The sequence below is a fragment of the Mirounga angustirostris genome, unplaced genomic scaffold (assembly GCF_029215605.1).
Source record: "Mirounga angustirostris isolate CCGP_5_RB_7025 unplaced genomic scaffold, mMirAng1.0.hap1 SCAF_1, whole genome shotgun sequence".
Classification (NCBI taxonomy): domain Eukaryota; kingdom Metazoa; phylum Chordata; class Mammalia; order Carnivora; family Phocidae; genus Mirounga; species Mirounga angustirostris.
In genome coordinates this window covers 150,811,781-150,832,447 of record NW_026991709.1, presented here as the reverse complement: position 1 = coordinate 150,832,447, position 20,667 = coordinate 150,811,781, and the positions used below count along the sequence as shown (strand labels likewise).

At 40.8% G+C, this 20,667-nt stretch overlaps 1 protein-coding gene across 3 annotated transcripts in view; it reads left to right on the top strand.

Moving 5' to 3' along the window:
* Positions 1-20,667, top strand: part of STAC (SH3 and cysteine rich domain) — a 158,738-nt gene that overhangs the window by 102,676 nt on the left and 35,395 nt on the right. For all 3 annotated transcript variants that reach the window (XM_045904071.3, XM_045904073.3, XM_045904070.3), the window contains one exon: positions 10,533-10,611. In XM_045904071.3, the coding sequence (XP_045760027.1) occupies positions 10,533-10,611 (79 nt within the window). The remainder of the gene's footprint in view (positions 1-10,532; positions 10,612-20,667) is intronic.

Genomic DNA, 20,667 nt, shown 5'->3' with positions numbered 1-20,667 from the left:
AAGTCAGGGATGTTCCCAGGGCTCTGCTTTGCCTTGGCCTTCCTGTGCCACCAGTTCTTCATGGTTGTCTCATTCACATTCCTCTGGTCCTACCACCATGTCCAAGCTGATGACTCCTTAGATACTTCTAGTCCTAACCTCCAGACAGGTCCTACAGATATCTCTAAATTGGCATGTCCAAGCTCAAATGATGCACCACTGGTGATCAGGTCCTCTAACTCAGAACCCAGAAATGTATATCAAAAGTGCCCTTCGTCTCTGTCCCCAGTGCTGGAGGTTTGAATGTCATCATCTCTCACCCAGATTATTTCAAAGGAATAGCTGTGTTCCCCTCTTCCTTTTGAGTCTACTCTTATCAATACCTCCAGATTTATCATCTTTTAAAGAAAGACCTTGTGCAGTTTTCCAAATCGAAACACTGTATTGACTTGCTTATGCCCAAACGACGATGCGTAAACTCCAGCATGGCATGTGAGGCCTGTCACTGCCCTGAAAACCCACCTTCCCTTGAAGATGCCAAGCTCTTTGACTTATTCGTACCTTAGGACATGCTGTTCCCCCAGCTGAAGTTCTTTAAGAACAGCTTGGTTTTGACACAAACCCATGAAGAGTTCTCAGACTCCCCCAAGCACAATGAGTTGCTCCTCCCAGAGGCCTTCAAAAAATTCCTTTCTTATAAGATAGAGACGATTGCAATGTAATTTTCTGCTTTTGCCTCTCTTTCCTGAACTAGATACTGAGTGACTGTACAGCGGGGCCCTGTTCCCTATTCGTCTCATTATACCAGGCCCTGGCACCTAGTGGGTGCTCAAGAAATGCTTGAAGAGTGAGGAAAAAGTAATGGGAATTCTTAAAGACTGACTTCAGAACCCTCAAAATCGACCTGACCTTTTGATGCTCATGCCCCCAGTTCCATGCATACTTTGTAGCTCTCTGGACCACCATGTTCTGCCCAGTTACTGGGCCTTGCCCCCATCTTGTTTCTACCTCTATAAAGACAACATCTCTCTTCCTGATCTGGGTTGGGTACCCCTTCCCTGGGCTCCCATAGCAACCAATTCATCAATCATAGTGATTTGCAGATTACATGGTATTTTTCCCTTTTGCATTTCGCTTTTCTCTCTCTCCTGTAGTTTCCTACCCAACTAGACAAAGCTGCTCAAACATGAGGACTCTTGGTTCCCTTCTTATTTCTGTTGTTTTATACCAGTGATTCTCAAACTTTGGTGGGGATCTGGATCCACGGAAGAGCCTTGTAAAATTAGAAAGATCAAGGCCCTGTCCTACTACAACAAGCCTGGGCCTCTGTGTGCTTGATTAGCCCTCCAGGTGATTCTGACGCCCACCAAAGTTTGAGAACCACTGATCTATAGATCATGTCCTTCACTCCACATACCATGTTACATTTTTCTTTCGTAGGAGCCTAAGGAGGGCCATCACTTCCCCCAGGGCCACATAGAGCTGGCTGTCAGCCTGTAGCCATCACCCCTTACAAATCAAGACTTTCTGCCCAAAAGAAAAACACAAACTGCTCTGGCCACTTGCCCTGCATGCTGAGTGGGCCTTTCTCTTGTCTCTGAGGAGAGCCGGTATTTCCTCAATCTGCTTCCAGTGCCTGCATCTCTCATGCTCATCTAAGGCAGGCATTCGTGGAAAGGCAAATGGAAAGCCAACCTAGGGAGGCAAGAGCAGAGATGGGGGCTCCCCAGGGATGGCCCTGATGTTCCCACCCCAGCAGCAGATGGCTGCCCCCGCATCCTGAGCTGTGTCAAACTCACAATGTTCTCAGACCCTCCGCAGCAGACAATGACCATGTTAGCCTCCAGAGTTTGTTCTCATGGTAGAAGTAGCAAGAACATCAGAGAGACAATTTAAGGATGTCCAGTTTGCTTTTCTGTCTGAAATGGTTTTGTTTCCAGCCATGTCTGGCCCCTACAGATTGGTTCTCAGGGCAGAAGACGTGGTTTTCTGAATGTCAATAAGGTATCCATTCATCACTGTCCATTTAAACTTCCTGACACTGGTTCTATCAGTAAATATTCTCGGAATTGTGCTCTGTGAAGGCATTGTTCTCAGGGCTGCAGGGAGACAAAGACAAATCAAATTGTACTTAAATATCTGTCACTTCACTCTTTCCCCAGAGTCCCACTTGCTTCAATGAAGAAAACAGAAACAATTGATTGGTACTTTAAAATGATTTTGCTTCCTTCCTGCAGGGTCAAATGGTAATGAACTTCAGCCACTTGCCATTCTTGCAGTTTTGTTATGTCCTAAAGCTAACATATTGCCACATAGCAAACTCTGTCCCACGCATTTATTTTCTTCCAGGGCTGTCGGGGCATTGGCCTTTACATTGTGAGGAAGTCACCGCCTGGCTGTTTCTAAATCGTTATGTTTCTTTAATGTGTTTTCAAATATTCTGGAATATAAAAGGCTGAATGGCTTTGGGAAGGCCAGCAGAAACCAAATTCAAAAACTTTCTGGAAGTCGGCTGGCTAGTTTGTGAATAATCTTCAGTTTCCTACGATTAAATTAACATAATAATAGCAACCTTTTTTTGCCCATAAATTCTACATTTTATTTTATTTTTTTTAATTTTACTTTATTATGTTATGTTAGTCACCATACAATACATCATTTGATGTAGTGATCTACGATTCATTGTTTTCATATAACACCGAGTGCTCCATGCAATATGTGCCCTCCTTAATACCCATCACTGGGCTGATCCATCCCCCCAACTCCCTCCCCTATAAAACCCTCAGATTGTTTCTCAGAGTCCATAGTCTCTCATGGTTCATCTCCCCCTCCGATTCACCCCCTTCATTATTCCCTTCCTTCTCCTAATGTCCTCCATGCTATTCCTATGTTCCACAAATAAGTGACACCATATAATTGACTTTTTCTGCTTGACTTATTTCACTTAGCATAAACTCCTCCAGTCCCATCCATGTTGATGTAAAATTTGGGTATTCATCCCTTCTGATGACTGAGTAATATTCCATTGTATATATGGACCACATCTTTTTTTTTTTTTATTTGTGAGAGAGAGAACGAGAGACAGAGAGCATGAGAAGGAGGAAGGTCAGAGGGAGAAGGACCACATCTTCTTTATCCATTCATCTGTTGAAGGGCATCTCGGCTCTTTCCACAGTTTGGCTATTGCGGACATTGCTGCTATGAACACTGGGGTGCATATGGCCCTTCTTTTCACTACATCAGTGTCTTTGGGGTAAATACCCAGTAGTGTAATTGCTGGGTCATAGGGTAGCTCTATTTTTAATTTTTTGAGGCACTTCCACACTGTTTTCCAAAGTGGCTGTACCAACTTGCATTCCCACCAACAGTGTAAGAGGGTTCCCCTTTGTCCACAACCTCTCCAACATTTGTTGTTTCTTGCCTTGTCAATTTTTGCCATTCTAACTGGTGTAAGGTGGTATCTCAATGTGGTTTTGATTTGAATTTCCCTGATGGCTAATGATGTTGAACATTTTTTCATGTGTCTGTTAGCCATTTATATGTCTTCTTTGGACAAGTGTCTGTTCATGTCTTCTGCCCATTTTTTGACTTGATTATTTGTTTTCTGGGTGTTGAGTTTGAGAAGTTCTTTATAGATCTTGGATACCAGCCCTTTATCCGCGGTGTCATTTGCAAATATCTTCTCCCATTCTGTGGGTTGCCTCTTTGTTTTGTTGACTGTTTCCTTTGCTGTGTAGAAGCTTTTTATCTTGATGAAGTCCCAAAAGTTCGTTTTTGCTTTTGTTTCACTAGCTTTTGGAGAAGTATCTTGAAAGAAGTTGCTGTGGCTGATGTCCAAGAGGTTACTGCCAGTGTTCTCCTCTAAGATTTTGATGGATTCCTGTATTGAGGTCTTTCATCCATTTGGAGTTTATCTTTGTGTATGGTGTTAGAGAATGGTCGAGTTTCATTCGTCTGCATGTGGCTGTCTAATTTTCCCAGCAACATTTATTGAAGAAACTGTCTTTTTTCCATTGCATATTTTTTCCTGCTTTGTCGAAGATTATTTGACCATAGAGTTGAGGGTCCATATCTGGGCACTCTATTCTGTTCCATTGGTCTATATGTCTGTTTTTGTGCCAGTACCATGCTGTCTTGGTGATCACTGCTTTGTAATATAGCTTGAAATTGGGCAATATGATGCCCCCAGCTTTGTTTTTCTTTTTCAACATTTCCTTGGCGATTTGGGGTCTTTTCTAATTCCATACAAATTTTAGGATTGTTTGTTCCAGCACTTTGAAAAATGTCATTGGAATTTTGATAGGGCTGGCATTGAAAGTATAGATTGCTCTGGGTAGCATAGACATTTTAACAATGTTTATTCTTCTGATCCATGAGCATGGAATGTTTTTCCATCTTTTTGTGTCTTCTTCAATTTCTTTCATGAGTGTTCTGTAGTTCCTAGAGTATAGATCCTAACCTCTTTGGTTAGGTTTATTCCGAGGTATCTTATGGTTTTTGGTGCTATAGTAAATGGAATCGTTTCTCTAATTTCTCTTTCTACAGTTGCATTGTTAGTGAATAAGAAAGCAACTGATCTCTGTGCATTGATTTTGTATCCTGCCACATTACTGAATTGCTTTATGAGTTCTAGTAATTTGGGGGTGGAGTCTTTGGGTTTTCCACATAAAGTATCATGTCATCTGTGAAAAGAAAGAGTTTGACTTCTTCTTTGCCAATTTGAATAACTTTTATTTCTTTTTGTTGTCTGATTGCTGTTCCTAGGACTTCTGGTACTATGTTGAACAATAGTGGCAAGAGTGGGCATCCTTGACATCTTCCTGATCTTAAGGGAAATGTTCTCAGCTTTTCCCCATTGAGGATGATATTTGCTGTGGGTTTTTCACAGATGGATTTTATGAACTTGAGGAATGTTCCCTCTATCCCTATATTCTGAAGAGTTTTAATCAGGAAAGGCTGCTGTATTTTGTCAAATGCTTTTTCTGCATCAATTGAGAGGACCATATGGTTCTTCTCTCTCCTCTTATTAATGTGTTCTATCATATTAATTGATTTGTGAATGTTGAACCACACCTACATCCTGGGGATAAAGCCCACTTGGTCGTGGAGGATGAACCTTTTAATGTATTGTTGGATCCTGTTAGCTAGGATTTTGTTGAGGATTTTGGAATCCATACTCATCAGGGATATTGGTCTGAAATTCTCCTTTTTGATGGGGTCATTGCCTGGTTTGGGGATTAAGGTAATGCTGGCCTCATAGAATGAGTCTGGAAGCTTTCCTTCTGTTTCTATTTTTTGAAAGAGCTTCAGGAGAATAGGTATTATTTCTTCTTTGAATGTTTGGTAGAATTCCCCAGAGAATCCATCAGGCCCTGACTCTTGTTTTTTGGGAGGTTTTGGATCACCGCTTCAATCTCGTTACTGGTTATTGGCCTATTCAGGTTGTCAATTTCTTCCTGTTTCAGTCTTGGCAGCTTATAGGTTTCCCGAAGGCATCCATTTCATCCAGGTTGCTCAGTTTATTGGCATATAGTTGTTGATAGTAATTTCTAATAATTGTTTCTATTTCCTTAGTGTTAGTCGTGATCTCTCCCCTTTCATTCATAATTTTATTAATTTGGGTCCTTTCTCTTTTCTTTTGAATTAAGTCTGGCCAGTGGTTTATCTATCTTATTAATTCTTTCTAAGAACTAGCTTCTAGTTTCATTGATCTGATCTGCTGTGTTTCTGGTTTCTAATTCATTGATCTCTGCTCTAATCTTAATTATTTCTCTTCTAATGCATGGCATAGGCATCGTTTGTTGTTTTTCTCTAGATCTTTAAGGTGTAGAGTTAGTTGGTGAATTCGGGATTTTTCTATTTTTTTGAGTGAGGCTTGGATGGCTATGTATTTCCCCCTTGGACCACCTTTGCAGTATCCCATAGGTTTTGGACCGATGTGTTCTCATTCTCATTGGTTTCCCTGAATTGTTTAAGTTCTTCTTTGATTTCCTGGTTGACCCAAACATTCTTGAGCAGAGTGGTTTTTAGCTTCCAAGTGTTTGAATTTCTTCCAAATTTTTTCTTGTGCTTGAGTTCCAGTTTTAGAGCATTATGGTCTGAGAATATGCAGGGAATAATCTCAGTTTTTGGTATCAGTTGAGACCTGATTTGTGACCCACTATGTGGTCTATTCTGGAGAAAGTTCCATGTGCGCTCAAGAAGAATAAGTATTCTGTTGTTTTAGGGTGGAATGTTCTGTGTATATCTGAGGTCCATCTGGTCCAGTGTGTCATTCAAAGCTCTTGTTTCTTTGTTAATTTTCTGCTTAGATGATCTGTCTATTGCTGAGAGTGGAGTACTGAGGTCTCCTACAATTAACGTATTGTTATCAATATGATTCTTTATTTTGGTTAACAGTTGGCTTATGTAGATGGCTGCTCCCATGTTAGGGGTGTAGATATTTACAGTTGTTAGATCTTCTTGTTAGATAGACCCTTTAAGAATGATATAGTGTCCTTCTGTGTCTCTAACTACAATCTTTAGTTTAAAATCTAATTTGTCTGATATAAGAATTGCTACCCCAGCTTTCTTTTGAGGTACGTTGGCATGGAAGATGGATCTCCATCCTTTCACTTTCAGTCTGGATGTATCTTTAGGTTCAAAATGAGTCTCTTGTAGGCAGCATATGGATGGGTCCTGTCTTTTTATCCTATCTGCAACCTTGTGCCTTTTTATGGGAGTATTTAGGCCATTCATGTTGAGAGTGATTATTGAAAGATATTAATTTATTGTCATCATGTTGCCTGTGAAGACCTTGTTTTTATAGATTGTCCCTGTAAATTTCTGTTGTATATCACTCTTGGGGTCTTTCTCCTTTTATAAAACCCCCTTTAATATTTCTTTCAGGGCCTGCTTAGTGGTCACATATTCTTTCAGTTTCTGCCAGTCTTGGAAGCTCTGCATCTCTCTAGCCATTCTAAATGACAGCCTTGCAGGATAAATTATTCTTGGCTGCATGTTCTTCTCGTTTAGTACCCTGAATATGTCTTGCTGGGCCTTTCTGGCTTGCCAGGTGTCTATGGATAGGTCTAACGTTATTCTGATGTTCCTCCCTCTGTATGTAAGGAATCTCTTCCCCCAACTGCCCTTAAGATGATTTCCTTGGTTCTAAGAGTTATACTGTGAGTTTTACTATTACATGCCAGGGTATTGGCCTGTTTTCCTTGATCTTGGGAGGAGTCCTCTCTGCCTCTAGGACGTGAATGTTTGTTTCATTCCCCAGATTAGGGAAGTTCTCAGCTACGATTTGCTCAAATATATCTTCTAATCCTCTCTCTCTCTCTCCACCCCCTCAGGGATTCCAATAATTCTGACATTGGAACGTTTCATGGTGTTACTTATTTCTCTGATTCTATTTTCATGGATTCTGAGTTGTTTTTCCCTGGCCTCCTCTTTTCCCTTTTTATCCATTAAATGGTCTTCTAGGTCACTAATTCGTTCTTCTGCCTCATTTACCCTAGCTGTTAGATTATCTAGATTAGATTGGAGCTCACTGATAGCATTTTTAAGTTCTGCCAATTCAGCTTTCATTTCTGCCTTTAGAGATTCTATGTTGCCATTTATCGATTTCTCCATTCTAGCTATTGTCTTCACAATTGCTAGCCTGAATTCCATCTCCAACATCTTGGTTATATCTGAATCCATTTGTAAATCTGTGACATAAGTCATAATCTTTGAGTCTTTCCTATTTTGGAAATAGGAATGACAACTCCTAGTCATTCTGTTGAGGGGTGGTTGAGGGAATGTATAGAGTCCAAATTATTGACCACAACCCAAGCAAGATGCACCCGTTTTCTAGGGACCTTAGGGTTGCTGGCCTCTTGTTTCCCAGACTGTCTTCTGGGGTAGGGGCCTGCTGCACTGTTACTCAGGCAACCCTGTTTGGGCAGAGTTGCCCTGCCCCCTGTGGTGGGGGATGGGCTCAGTGGAAACCAGTTTTGGGGGGCTTTTGTTCTCTGGCAGCTTTCCACATCTCTTCTGAGAGTCAGAGCAGAAGAGACCATTTCCAACCCTCTGCCTCAGAGCAGAGAGATCACAGTCTGTTCTTCAGTGAGCTCTCCAGGCCACATTATCTCCATTTCTGTCTGTGCTGCTATAAACTGCGGCATCCTGGGTTGTGTGCCCCTCAGCTGCACTCCCAGTCCTCACCTCCAGGTCGGGGCTCATCTCTGCCCTTTGTGCTTCTAAAACCGCCAGCCACCCCCAGTTCCCACATGTGGCCCCGCTGCCCTAAAGTCCTTTCCCCGCCACTACCAGTCTGCGAGTCTGTGCCTGGTCCCAGCGCTGGAGGCTATCGCTCACTGGCAGTGTTGGATCCCCATGGCCAGGCTCCCTCCCGCTGCTGTTTATCCTCCAATATCTGCCCGTGGAATCACCGCTCCCTGCTTCATACCTCAAAACCAACCGCCTGTGAGATTATGTTTGTAGAGATCCAGATCTGTCTTCTTACATCTCAGGCTGATTTCGTGGGTGTTCAGAGTGGTCTGGTAGATACCCAGCTCAATTCCAGGGACCAATTGGAATAGAGTTCCCTACTCCTCCGCCATCTTTTCCCCAAAAATATAAATTCTACATTTTAGATAAAACAGACAAATTACCCAAAAATCACAAACTATCAAAAATCACTCAAGAAGAAACAGATAACTTGGATAGCCCTATATTTGTTAAAGAATTTAATTTGTAGTTAAAAACTCTCCCACAGGGGCACCTGGGTGGCTCAGTTGGTTAAGTGTCTGCCTTCGGCTCAAGTCATGATCCCAGGATCCTAATAATAGCAACTTTTATTCAGAAATAGTGAGCTTCAAAGAAGCAGGGTATAAGTGACTTAGAGATCCTGTGACATTTTTTTTTCTACTTTCTGATGTGTCATGAACGTAAGAATAGCTGGGGAAAAGCTTAAAGCCAGATTATAACAAAAATCAGCCTCTAGAGGGTGGTGCTAAAGTGCTCTAGGGCTGACTGAGAGGGCTGGGAAGGCAAACTTGCTCCCCTGAAATAAGTTGTAAACAAATTGTTTTCAAAATGCGACCCTCTTCTGAGGCCCCCTAAATTCCTCTTCCAAAGAGGTGGGAGCCATGCAGATGAAAGCCGGGGCATCTGGTCCTTTGATAGAGGCAATCAGTGGAGTGCTGATAAATGTTTAACCACCAGCTGGAGCCAGACCCTGATCTGCAGCATTTGCCAATTTCCATGGTGTAAATATTCCCACCCAGGCCTGTTTCACGCTCCCAATGTGATGGCCCTGAAGACTCATTTGAGTCTCTCCAGCACACCCCCGGATGAAGCTCAAGTGCACGAGCTCTGGAGACAACACTAGGGGTTCATACTCAGCTCTGACACTTAGTAGCTGTGGGACCTCAAGAAGGGTTACTGATTCCTCCTTGGGCTCCACATTCCTATCTGAAAAGTAGGTCACAGGATTACTGTGAAGAATAAATGGATACATCAATTTTACATAAAACAGCACATGATAAACGATCAGTAACCATTAGCCATTTAGAGTGATGTTGTTGTTATTTCTGTAACCAAAGCGGAAGAATGACTATGGCTTCTCATATTAAAAGAAAAGAAAAGGCAGAGTAAGTATTACATAAATAATTTTGCAGCAAGGGAAACAACATTTAACTCATACTTAGGTAATGCATCTCTCAATTGTTCCCTATAATTAATACAAATCTTCCTCAACTTATAATGGGGTTACATCCTGATAAACTCATCATAAGTTGAAAATATCCTATGTCCAAAACACATTCACTACAGCTAACCTCCCAAACATCATAGCTTAGCCTGGCCTAACTTAAACATGCTCAGAACAACTGCATTCACCTACACTTGGGCACAGTCATCTAGCAAAAAGCCTATTTGATAATAAAGTGTTGATTCTCTCATGTAATTGATTGAAACTGTGCTGAAAGTGACAAACAATGGCTGTGTGGGTGCAGAAGGGTTGTCAGTGTACTGTTTGCTGTTTGTCCGCCCTCATGATCCCCAAAGAGGATAGTCCCGCATAACTCCAGCCCGGGAAAAGATCCAAATTCAAAATTCAGTGTACAGTTTCTACTGGATGCGTACAGTAAGGTCAAAAAATCATAAGTTGAACCATCGTGGGGACTGTATATATAAAATTCACCTATAAAAGAGCTCTAGTGTTAGTGAGAATTTGACATGACAGGGTATGGGCAGGAATTCTGATTTCTCTCTATTGCGTCTTCCTGGGAAGAAGCCTGACTATGACCTGTGCATCTAGACATTCATTCAACACTCACTGAGTGCCTATCATGTGCCCCCTGCCCCCCAAGCCTACAGACACACCGGAAGGGAGCTATAGCACCCACGAGGGAACACACAGCCTCTCTGAAGTTAGCCAGACAGACAAGAGATCAGTGATTGGATTCCTCAGACAGTGTCAGGCAAATTCTACCTTGATTCCTCTACAGACGTCGAATTTCTCTGCTCAGTTGGCCCACTGAAAGGATTTTGCTCATTCCGTGTTGTTCCCTCTTTTCTCTAAGACTTCAGATCTCGTGGAGGTTCCTGAAGAACCTGACGGGCCAGGAGGTGGGTATGACCCACGGAAACGCAGCAACAGTGGTGAGTGACCGAGCGGGGGCGGGGGAAAGGCATACCCCCAGCAGGGATGTGAAGGGCACTGCTCATCCTGGGCCGTGGCCAGGGAAACTTGACTTCCAGTTCTCTTCTTTCTCTGCTAGCTCTGGAATTCAGTCTGAGCAGGTGTTCAGTATTCTGGAGGGAAACTGGGCATAATTCCTAGTGGATCTCCGTGATTTGACTGCAACTTTCCCTGAGTTCTCATCCCTTATGGACTTAGCTACATTGGGGTCTAGGAGTCACTTCTGGATCTTTTTGTTAATACATCATTTCCCCCACTGACCTACATTAGATTAGCAAACCATTCTGGAAAGAAGCCACTCCCTTGCTACAGCTGAAGTACCCCAGACCAGGTGGGTGGTGAGGTTGCCAGGTGAGTACCAGCCTCACACGTGGCTCTTCCCCAGCACAGATACCTAAGACTCAAAAACTGATCTGTATGATCTAGCCAAATATTCTATATAGATGTTATTTCATTTTCTCATGGCTTAGGCCCTTGTTAACAATCATTTCTAGAATTTTTATTGAATGCTAACTACATACTGTTGCTTGCTAACGTTAAGAAAGAACCTCTTAAACCAGAGTTTAAAGAAACAACCAGCCCCTTATGGAGGAATCTTGCCGAGCCTTTCTGATGTCAGCAACTACTTAATCTCCACTCATTTATGCAAAAGGTATTTATGAAGTATTTACTATGACTGGCAAAAGTACCTGAGTCACCAGGCTCTCCTCAGGTCTCTCATAACCTAGCCAAGTTGCGGGTTCTGATTTGCGTTGTTAACCTGGGTTGAATGCATTCTCCTGGTGGAAATTATCCCTGCATGGGAAGCATGGGGATGTGCGGCCTTGGGTAGATTTTTCACTTGGCTAGTCGCCTCTGCCCTTTCCAGACTGGAAGCAGAAGGTCTGCATTCAGTACCCCAAAGCTGCTTTCTCAGCAACTGTCTTATAAGGTATCTCTTCCATTTCCTTAGCTCTAGGAGTTCATTTAAGTCTCTTCTCTAGTTAGGACGGTGTCTCTGTGATTCCCACATGAGAATCCTCTGTGATTCTCCTTCCTAAATAAGCATCAATGTTCACCATGGCCCCCTTGCCAAGCCCACTCACATCTGCTAGAGTGCACTGCTAAGCTAAGGATTCTTTGGCATCACATAGAGAAAACTGCACTTTCAGATCAATGTAAACATTCACTGAGCACTTAGCAGTGTCATTAGAGAGACAAATTAGAGTGCCGGCCACCAGGGGAAACTCACAGCGGGGCAGTAATGCTACAGGGCCACCCAGCCCAAGTCTGTCTAACACCGCAGATACGGCAACTGAATTTGGCCAGAATTCTTCAGCATCTGAGCACGAACTCACCAGACACAGGTATTAAGCCAGATCTTCATGTTAACACTTCAAGTCTGGTCAGCTGCTCTGTCCTCTGAGTCTGACTTCTGCCTGCATCCTTCCCTGATACGTCTCACCAAATTGCTCATCACTAACTGCATGGACATATTTGGTCCTCAGCCCCTCCTTGCTCTGGAGGCTGACCACTGGACTTCACTCAGTGGTCACGTGGCCTCAAAGCAATGACCTGGTCTCTCTGCGTCAATCTCCTCATCTCTGAAATGAAGATAATGATAGTACCGAATCCATAAGGTGCTGTGATCATTAAATGAAATAATGAATGTAAATACTATACATACATTGATGAATCTGAAACTTCAGTCCCCTCTGCTGCCTCCAGATGCCTATCGCCCACTGGACACGGCCATCTGAATGCGGAGCAGGCATCGTGACATTAACTCACTCATCATTCACTCACCTACCCACCCACCCCAACCGGCTCTTCCCCGTTTGTCCCTGCTCAGTAAATAGGAACTCCGTTCTGCTAGTCAATCTTACTCCAGGTCAGAACTTTTGGCATCAGACTTGACTCCACCCTTCTTCTCACGTCTTGTAGCCAATCTGTCAGTAAATCTTACTTTCTAGTCTTCAAAATCATTCCCGGCATATGCCTACTGCTTACCTTTCTGCCTCAGGCATCCCAGCCAGCAATATTGGTGCTCTTGTTCACCTCTTCCTAAGTAGTTAAGGTCTCTGTTTGCCCTGGAGATTTCTTTACTCAGAAAGTGGTCTTTGATAAGTCTTTATGTGAAGGAGTTATATTTGAGAATCATCAAAGTGAAGCATGTTTGCTTGTAATAAATTCATCATGAAGTCATCAAGTGTCAAAGGTGCAACCTAGAGCCTCTCCACTCTCAAGTGTGGCCCATGGACCAGCAGCCTGGACATCACTAGAGAGGCTGATAGAAATGCAGAACCTCAGGCCTTTCCAGAGCTGTAGAATGATAATTTGAATATTAATCTTATTAAAGTTCAAGAAGCAGGATGAGAAGTCGTTTAGTCCAACTCCCTCCCCTCCAATACACACAACACCCATACATACACACACAAACACATACTGTGTGGATAAGGAAACTGAGGCAAGATGTAATACACTCAAAGACACAAAGTTGAATATTTGCCATTTCTTTTATGTTAAGAGGCATTTTTAGAGCCTCATTCAAAGAAATCTGTTGAAAGAACTTAGCAAGCAATAAACCTCTGTAAAGCTTTGGGGATCTATTAGCTATTCCTTTGATCAGCAATAGCTTTCTTTACAATGCACCCTTGGAAGCTGGAGGGATTAATTATGCAGCAGTTTGCTTCAAAACATGTTCTTGTGATTGGATTTAATCCCCTGTCCATGCAGTTTGGGAAACAACGCAGAGAAAACACCCTGCTTGTGTGTCCAGGCTCCCACTGGTCTCCCCACAGTCATGGCATGGAGGGTGCTGGCTTTTCAGAAGCAGCACTTGGCTTCCGGTCACAAGCTGTTCTGCATGACACGTTTCGTTTATGTTCTAAAAATTACACAGTGCATACAGGTGTTGTTTCTGCCAGCCAAGTGTCATGTCAAAATCCTTGAGGAGGATTTCCAAAGGCACCTTGGAAGAGGTTACAGTTCATACTCCTTTCTTTTTTACCAAGCATGCAGTCTCTGTTTTCTCTCTCATGAAAGATGTTGGGCAGGTCTGACTGTTTCTGGTTGTTGTTTTCAACACTATTTGTGGATGCATCAGAAATACAGAGGGGAGAGTTGCTGTCTTCACCTTTGGCCAGAAACTCCACTTGAAGCAATGTGATGAGCAAAGGGAGAAGTAAAATCTAGACTGCCTATTTCAGCTCAAAATGCCAAATAATGACGTTATTGGCTGCCTTCAATAATTGCATTTCAGTGTGACTTCTATGCGATTATAAATTTCCTGGAAGAGAAGCAGAGGGAAGAGAACATAAGTAAGACAAATACCTAGAAATATTCTTCAAAAAGAACTGGGTTAATCACATCCACTGGAGGATATTACAAAGCCCAATGATACCTTACTTTTCACTGAAGCAAAGAAATTTTGCCCAGAAAGGAAAAAAGCAAGCTCGGATTTGGAAAATTTATCCTTGCCTTTAACATGCACTGATTTTATATCTCACATTTTGATTTGTCACCCAGAAAAGGAAGCAAATATTTTAATGCCTTCTTTGACAGATACCCTAGTATCTAGATGTCTCATATCTAGAGCAGGTAAAGGTCTTTTTAAAAGCATAGAGGACTCTCTTTCCAGCTATGTGGAGGGCTGGATGTTTAGAGAAATTTTTTTCTACTTTAGCACACCTAAAATTGCTGGGAAAAAGAATTAAAAAGAAAGTTCCAGTTAATGCATGCCTGAGCTGGCAGCAACATAAGGCAATTCCTTAGAGTCTAGAAATGACAATAAAGCATGAATCCAGAGACATAAGCAGGTGAAGGCTATTGTTTATTCTGCACATCCCTGGGGCCTCAGATTGGGGAAGAATAAGCTCCTTATATGGTCAATAGGGAATAAGACCTGGCTAGCAGGCAGAGTAATAGGTTCAATGAGAGGCCCTTTGGGAAAATGCTGATACCCCAAAAGGCACCCTTAGTAGCAGTAGGAAAAAAGAATGCCCTGCAGAGGAATTTAGTAAAGAAAAATGCTATATTGGCCTTAACTCAAGTGGGGAAGAAAAGAAAGAAATGGAATAAGAGCAGGAAGAAAGAAAAAGAGAAAACAAAGGAGGGAAGAAACTCTTAATTTGGTTTAGGGCCTGAATTCATACTACCTCTGTGGACAAAGTAAAATAATTTAAAATTTTAGTTGAATTTCTTTAAAGTGGCCCAGTTGGATAAATGCACCAGACATTTGGCAGAAGTAATACAAATGGCCTCTGGAGGAAGAGAATTTAAACCCAGACCTCAGAAGTTTCCACAAATGAACTTCCAAAGGACATGAGCTAAAAATTGAAATACACCAAATACATGAGAAAATGAGCTACCATGTGTAAGAGTTAGCCAAAACCACCTTTTTTATGATCAGACTTCAGAGATTATATATGTTCGAATTATCAAATAAAGAAATATCTTACTAGGGATGCCTGGGTGGCTCAGTCAATTAAGCATCTGCCTTCAGCTCAGGTCATGATCCCAGTGTCCTGGGACTGAGTCCCACATCAGGCTCCCTGCTCAGCAGGGAGTTTCCTTCTCCCTCTCCTTCTGCCTGCTGTTCCCTCTGCTTGTGCTCTCTCTCTCTGTCTGTCAAAGAAATAAATAAAATCTTAAAAAAAGAAATATCTAACTATATAGTTATATATATTTAAAGATATAAAAAATGGACTAGAACACACAACAAAAGAGTAAGACACTATCAAAGTTGAACAGGCAAATTTTAAGAAAACCAAACAGAACTTTTAGAAATTAAAAAAAGAAGAAGAAATTTGCTTGTTGGATTTAATAGCATATTAGATATAGCTGAAGAGAGAATTAGTGGCGTGGAATACATAGGCAAAGAAATTTCTTACTGTAGAGCCAGGGAGACAAACCAATAGAATTCATGACTTGAAAGAGACACAGAAGATGAGCAGGAAAGTCCAACATGCATCTAATTGACACTTAAAAGGTACATAATGAGAGAATGGGAGAGAGACAATATTCAAGAAGATAGTAGCTAATATGTTTCAAAATTTATTAAAGACACCATTCCTCAAATTCAGAAATTTATACCTAGACCCATCTTAGCAAAACTGCAGAATTACAAATGTTAAATGCAGACTGAAAGACAGATTACCTGCAGAGGAATGAAAACTAGACAGACAACTCTTTCTTGTAAGTGACAATAGAACCAAGTAACAGTAGAACAGTACCTTCAGTAATCCAAAAGAAAAGTAACTCTTAAGATAGTACTGTAAATGGAGCAAAAGCAAAACTCTTTCAAAAATATATATTCAGACCAACACTGTGTCTACAGTGCAGTGAAGAAAGATCCACTCAAGAAATTTCAAAATGATATAGTTCAGAGAAGAAAATGTGACCTCAGAGGAAGGACTGAGGAGCAAGGAATGAAGCATGAAGAAAGAACCAAGTGAACATTGGCTACATAAAAACATAACAATGTTAGCAAAAAGTTGTTAATAAAACACTAACTGAAATACTGGGTATTTAAGTAAGAAATGGGCATTCAAAGATTTTCATATTAACTAGAAGGAAATTAAAGATATTCTTTCACTTTAGATTTTGTTAAGTTAAATATAACTCATAAAATTTTTATACTAACCACTAGAAGATTAAAAAAATAGCTTGAGCCATATAACCTAAAAAGAAGAAAGGGGAGAGGGCACAGAAGTAGAAGAAAAAGCATAGAAAATTTGAGACAAATAGAAAATACAAAATAAAATGCTAGAAGAGAATCTGAATTTATCAGTAATCAAAATCAATGTAAATTAACTAAGCCCTAGATAAAAGAGCTTTACACACTGGATTGTTTAAATGACTACTTATAACAGTCTAAAACATGAGGATATAAAAAGTTTAAAAGTAAAAAAAATACATATATTTTAAAAGGCAAAAGATAGATTGTGTAGCTGTATTAATGTATAAAAAATAGGCATTAAAATCAGAAAAGCATTACTAGGGGGAAAAAAAGCATCATTATATGATCATGTCCACTTCATCAGAAGATATAAATTCTAAACTCGTGTCTACGTATATAGCCCCAAAGTGACAGGAACTCAAGGAGCAATTAATAGAGGCATTAGGGAAATTGACATTCCCCTTCACAGTGAGAGGTTTTAACATGCCTCTCAAGTCATTGGCAAAGCAGATGTATAAAATGATTCAGTATTTAGAGAATCTGAGGACACATTTGACAATCCTAGTCTAATTGACTTAAAAAGGTCACTCCATCTAACAAATGGAGAATTCACATTCTTTTTAAGGACACGGAACAATTATAAAAATTGATCACCTGCTAGACCATAAAAAAAGCTTCATAAATTTCCACAGAATTAATATTATAGAGAACACACCTTTCTAACTATAATGCAAATAAGATAGAAACCAATCACCAAAAGATATAGGAGAACCCATCATTTCGAAAATTAAAACATACATTCAAAAAGTTCATGTGTCAAAAAAGAATTTATAATGAAAATTGGAATATACTTAAGTCATAATGAAAACACTACAGATCAAAATTTGTGCGATGTAGCTAAATTGAGACTAGAATATTTTGCTTTAAAAGTATTCTATGGGCACCTGGGTGGCTCAGTCAGTTGAGCATCTGACTTTGGCTTAGGTCATGATCTTGGGGTCCTGGGATCAAGCCCCGCCTCAGGCTTCCCACTGAGCCAGGAGTCTGCTTCTCCCTCTCCCTCTGCCCCTTCCCCTGCTCATGTGCTCACTCTCTCTCAAATAAACAAATAAAATCTTTAAAAAATAAATAAAAGTATTCTATTAAAAAATAAAAAGCCCAAAAAGTAATAACCTAAGCATCATATTTGAGAAGTCAAAAAAGACAAATAGAATAAGTCCCCAAAAAGCAGTAGGAAAGCAATAAAAAGGTCATGATCTCAGAGTCCTGAGATCAAGCCCCACGTCAGGCTCCACACTCAGTGCAGAGTCTGCTTGAAGACTCCCTCCCCCTCTGCCCTCCCCCGCTCACATGAATGTTCTCTCTCTTTCATAAATAATCTTTAAAAAAAAGAAATAAAACTCAAAATCACTAAGAATTTTTTTTTGAGAGAGAGAGAGCACGAGCTAGAAGAGAGAGAATCTTTTTTTTTTTTAAGTTTTTTTTTTTAAGATTTTATTTATTTATTTGACAGAGAGAAACACAGCAAGAGAGGGAACACAAGCAGGGGGAGTGAGAGTGGGAGAAGCAAGCTTCCCCCTGAACAGGGAGTCTGATACGGGTTTGATCCCAGGACCCTGGGATCATGACCTGAACCGAAAGCAGATGCTTAATGACTGAGCCACCCAGGCACCCCGGGAGAGAGAGAGAATCTTAAGCAGACTCCACACCCAGCACAGAACCCAACAAGGGGCTCAGTCTCATGACTCTGAGATCATGACTTGGGCTGAATTCAAGAGTCGGGTTGCTTAAGCAACTGAGCCACCCGGGCATCCCTACAATCACTAACAATGTTTTTAAGAATAAAAGAGATGAAGCGAAAGGCAATAATGAAAAGGGATGACTATGACGGAGATTGAAAGGAAAATAAAAGAATCCTATGACCAATTTCATGCCAATAAATTTTAAAACCTTTTTGAATGGACACATACCAAGAAAAAGATCAATGACCAAAATCTGACTCAGGAAGAAATAGAAGATCTGAGAACTTAAATTTGCTTCTAGTCATAATAGAAAATGAGTCAATATTTTAAATTTTGCACAGCGAAAATACCAGGCCCAGACAACTTTAAAAGTAAACTCAACCAAATATTTAAGGAATGGAAATTTTCCAGATTACGTAAGCTCTTTCAGGAAAATGAAAAAGTTGCAGGGAAGAACGGCTGCTATATTCTTTAACTTAGTTTATCAGGCTAGTCTGTGACCTCAAAACCAATTGAAGGCAGCTTGAGAAAGGAAAATCACTGGCTAGTCTCCATCCTGAATATGGATGCAGAAATCTGAAACAGAATCTTAGTAAACTGAATCCAATAATTTTTTTAAAGATTTTATTTATTTGAGAGAGAGAGACCATTAGCTGGGGGAGGGGCACAGGGAGAAGCAGATGCCACGTTGAGGGGGGAGCCCAATGCGGGGCTCAATCCTGGAACTCTGGGATCATGACCTGAGCCAAAAGCACCTAACCTACTGAGCCACCCAGGTGCCCCCGATAATTATTTTTTAAAAGTAATGCAGAATTAACCGAGTTAGATTTATTCCAGGGATGCACATATGTGTTTGTATTAGATAAGCAAGTAACATAACTTGTACATTACCAGCTTGAAGAAGAAAAACCAGATAACCATCTCATTAGAAAATGAAGTGGTGGACATGGTCTTCACAGCACTACAAAGTGAAAAAGAATATGAAAAAGGAAAAGAAGAAAGTCCTTTGAGGATGTGGCAGAAACTAAAGCTTCATTTGCTTCCGTAACATTAGAAAATATGTCTGCATAATGGATATATTCTCTGAGTACTTGTCCTGGGTGAAATCAGCAACCTAATAATTTTTAATAAAACAAATTTAAAGCACCAAGCAGAAAAAGTATATATTTGTAGTAAAATAGTTACCTTTCTTTATTCTTTTTCCCTCAAATCAAAGTCTTAGAAATAGCCCATAGGAATGGGTTTTTAAATCTTTTTTTTTTTTTTTTGCAGTGGTCTGCTTTCAGTCATATAGTTAAAAATACATTTGGAGTCACTTCAAATAATTTTCGGCATAGTTCACAAAACTGGTACATATTTTGAACCAGATGGCTAATGGATATTCAATAAAAAGCTTAAAATGTGAAATTGCAAAATTGTAAAATCAGTTCAAACTGATATGTAGCCTATGAAGTCTCCCTTTTTTAAGTCCAATCAAGAATTTTCTAGGAACAGTCTCTACGTTTTTCCTGCAGATATTCAATATTCTTTTAGAAGTATCCAGTTTTATATACTTATGGGATCAAATATTTACACCAAGCTCTTAGGGAATCACATAATCCCAAAGAAGAGTATCATTGGCCTCCACTCAGTTCAAATTAGTAAAGTGAGTAGCTGGATATTGAGGCAGACAAGGCCCATAGGATCATTTTCCACTTACCTACAAACCAGAGTTCGTCCAATGACTGCATATTTATGCCTAGGCTTCCAAGGAATCATGGAATTTCATGCACAGGCTCTGGAACTATAAACTGTGGAGAATAGATGTTTACTGAGCATCAGTACGTTTACAGAGGCTCTTGTTCTGAAGCATGTTTTCTGCATCACAGTTATTGAGTTCATTTTAAGGACAGTGGAGATGTCAATGCAGTAACTAAAATAGGTTATAGAGTTTTCTGTGGTGTGTGTCTCCTCCTTTACTGATATTTCCTTATAATCTGAAAGGAGACCAAAGGGAAGAAGAAAGCAGCAATGTGTTCTTTTTAAATGTCAAGTCATCTAGCTGGTAGGTTAGACACCAAAACTCTATTGTACACACTTGGAAACACTTGCCACATTTTTGTTTGAGGCAGATACATGCAGGGGGGAATAAGGCTGTCACGTTGGTCACTGGGGTGAATGTGGCTGACTGAACTAGCTAAGGCAGAGCCCCCCAATACCCATCAGGGATCTCCGCCAGCTGTACATGTGGACAGTGAAAACTCCTGCCCATTTGGGGAAGCTTTGTTCTTTATTAAAGACCACAGAGTGGCTGCTTAAATGCAAAAGGAAAAGAATTACATATTTCAAAACAAACTAAATGAGAAACCACTACTTGTTTTCTATTGTGAATAATAGTCCCAATGCATTGACAATAAGTGATCCAGGAAATATTTTGAAGTTTAAAACTAAAGCTTTAGGGGTGTCTGGGTGACTCAGTCCATTCCATTTGGACATAGGTCATGATATCAGGGTGGTGAGATCAAGCCCCACATGGGGCTCTGCATTCAGCACTCAGTGGGGAGTCTGCTTGAGATTCTCTTTCCCTCTTCCTCTGACCTTTCCGCCCCCCTCTCAAATAAATAAATGTGCATAAG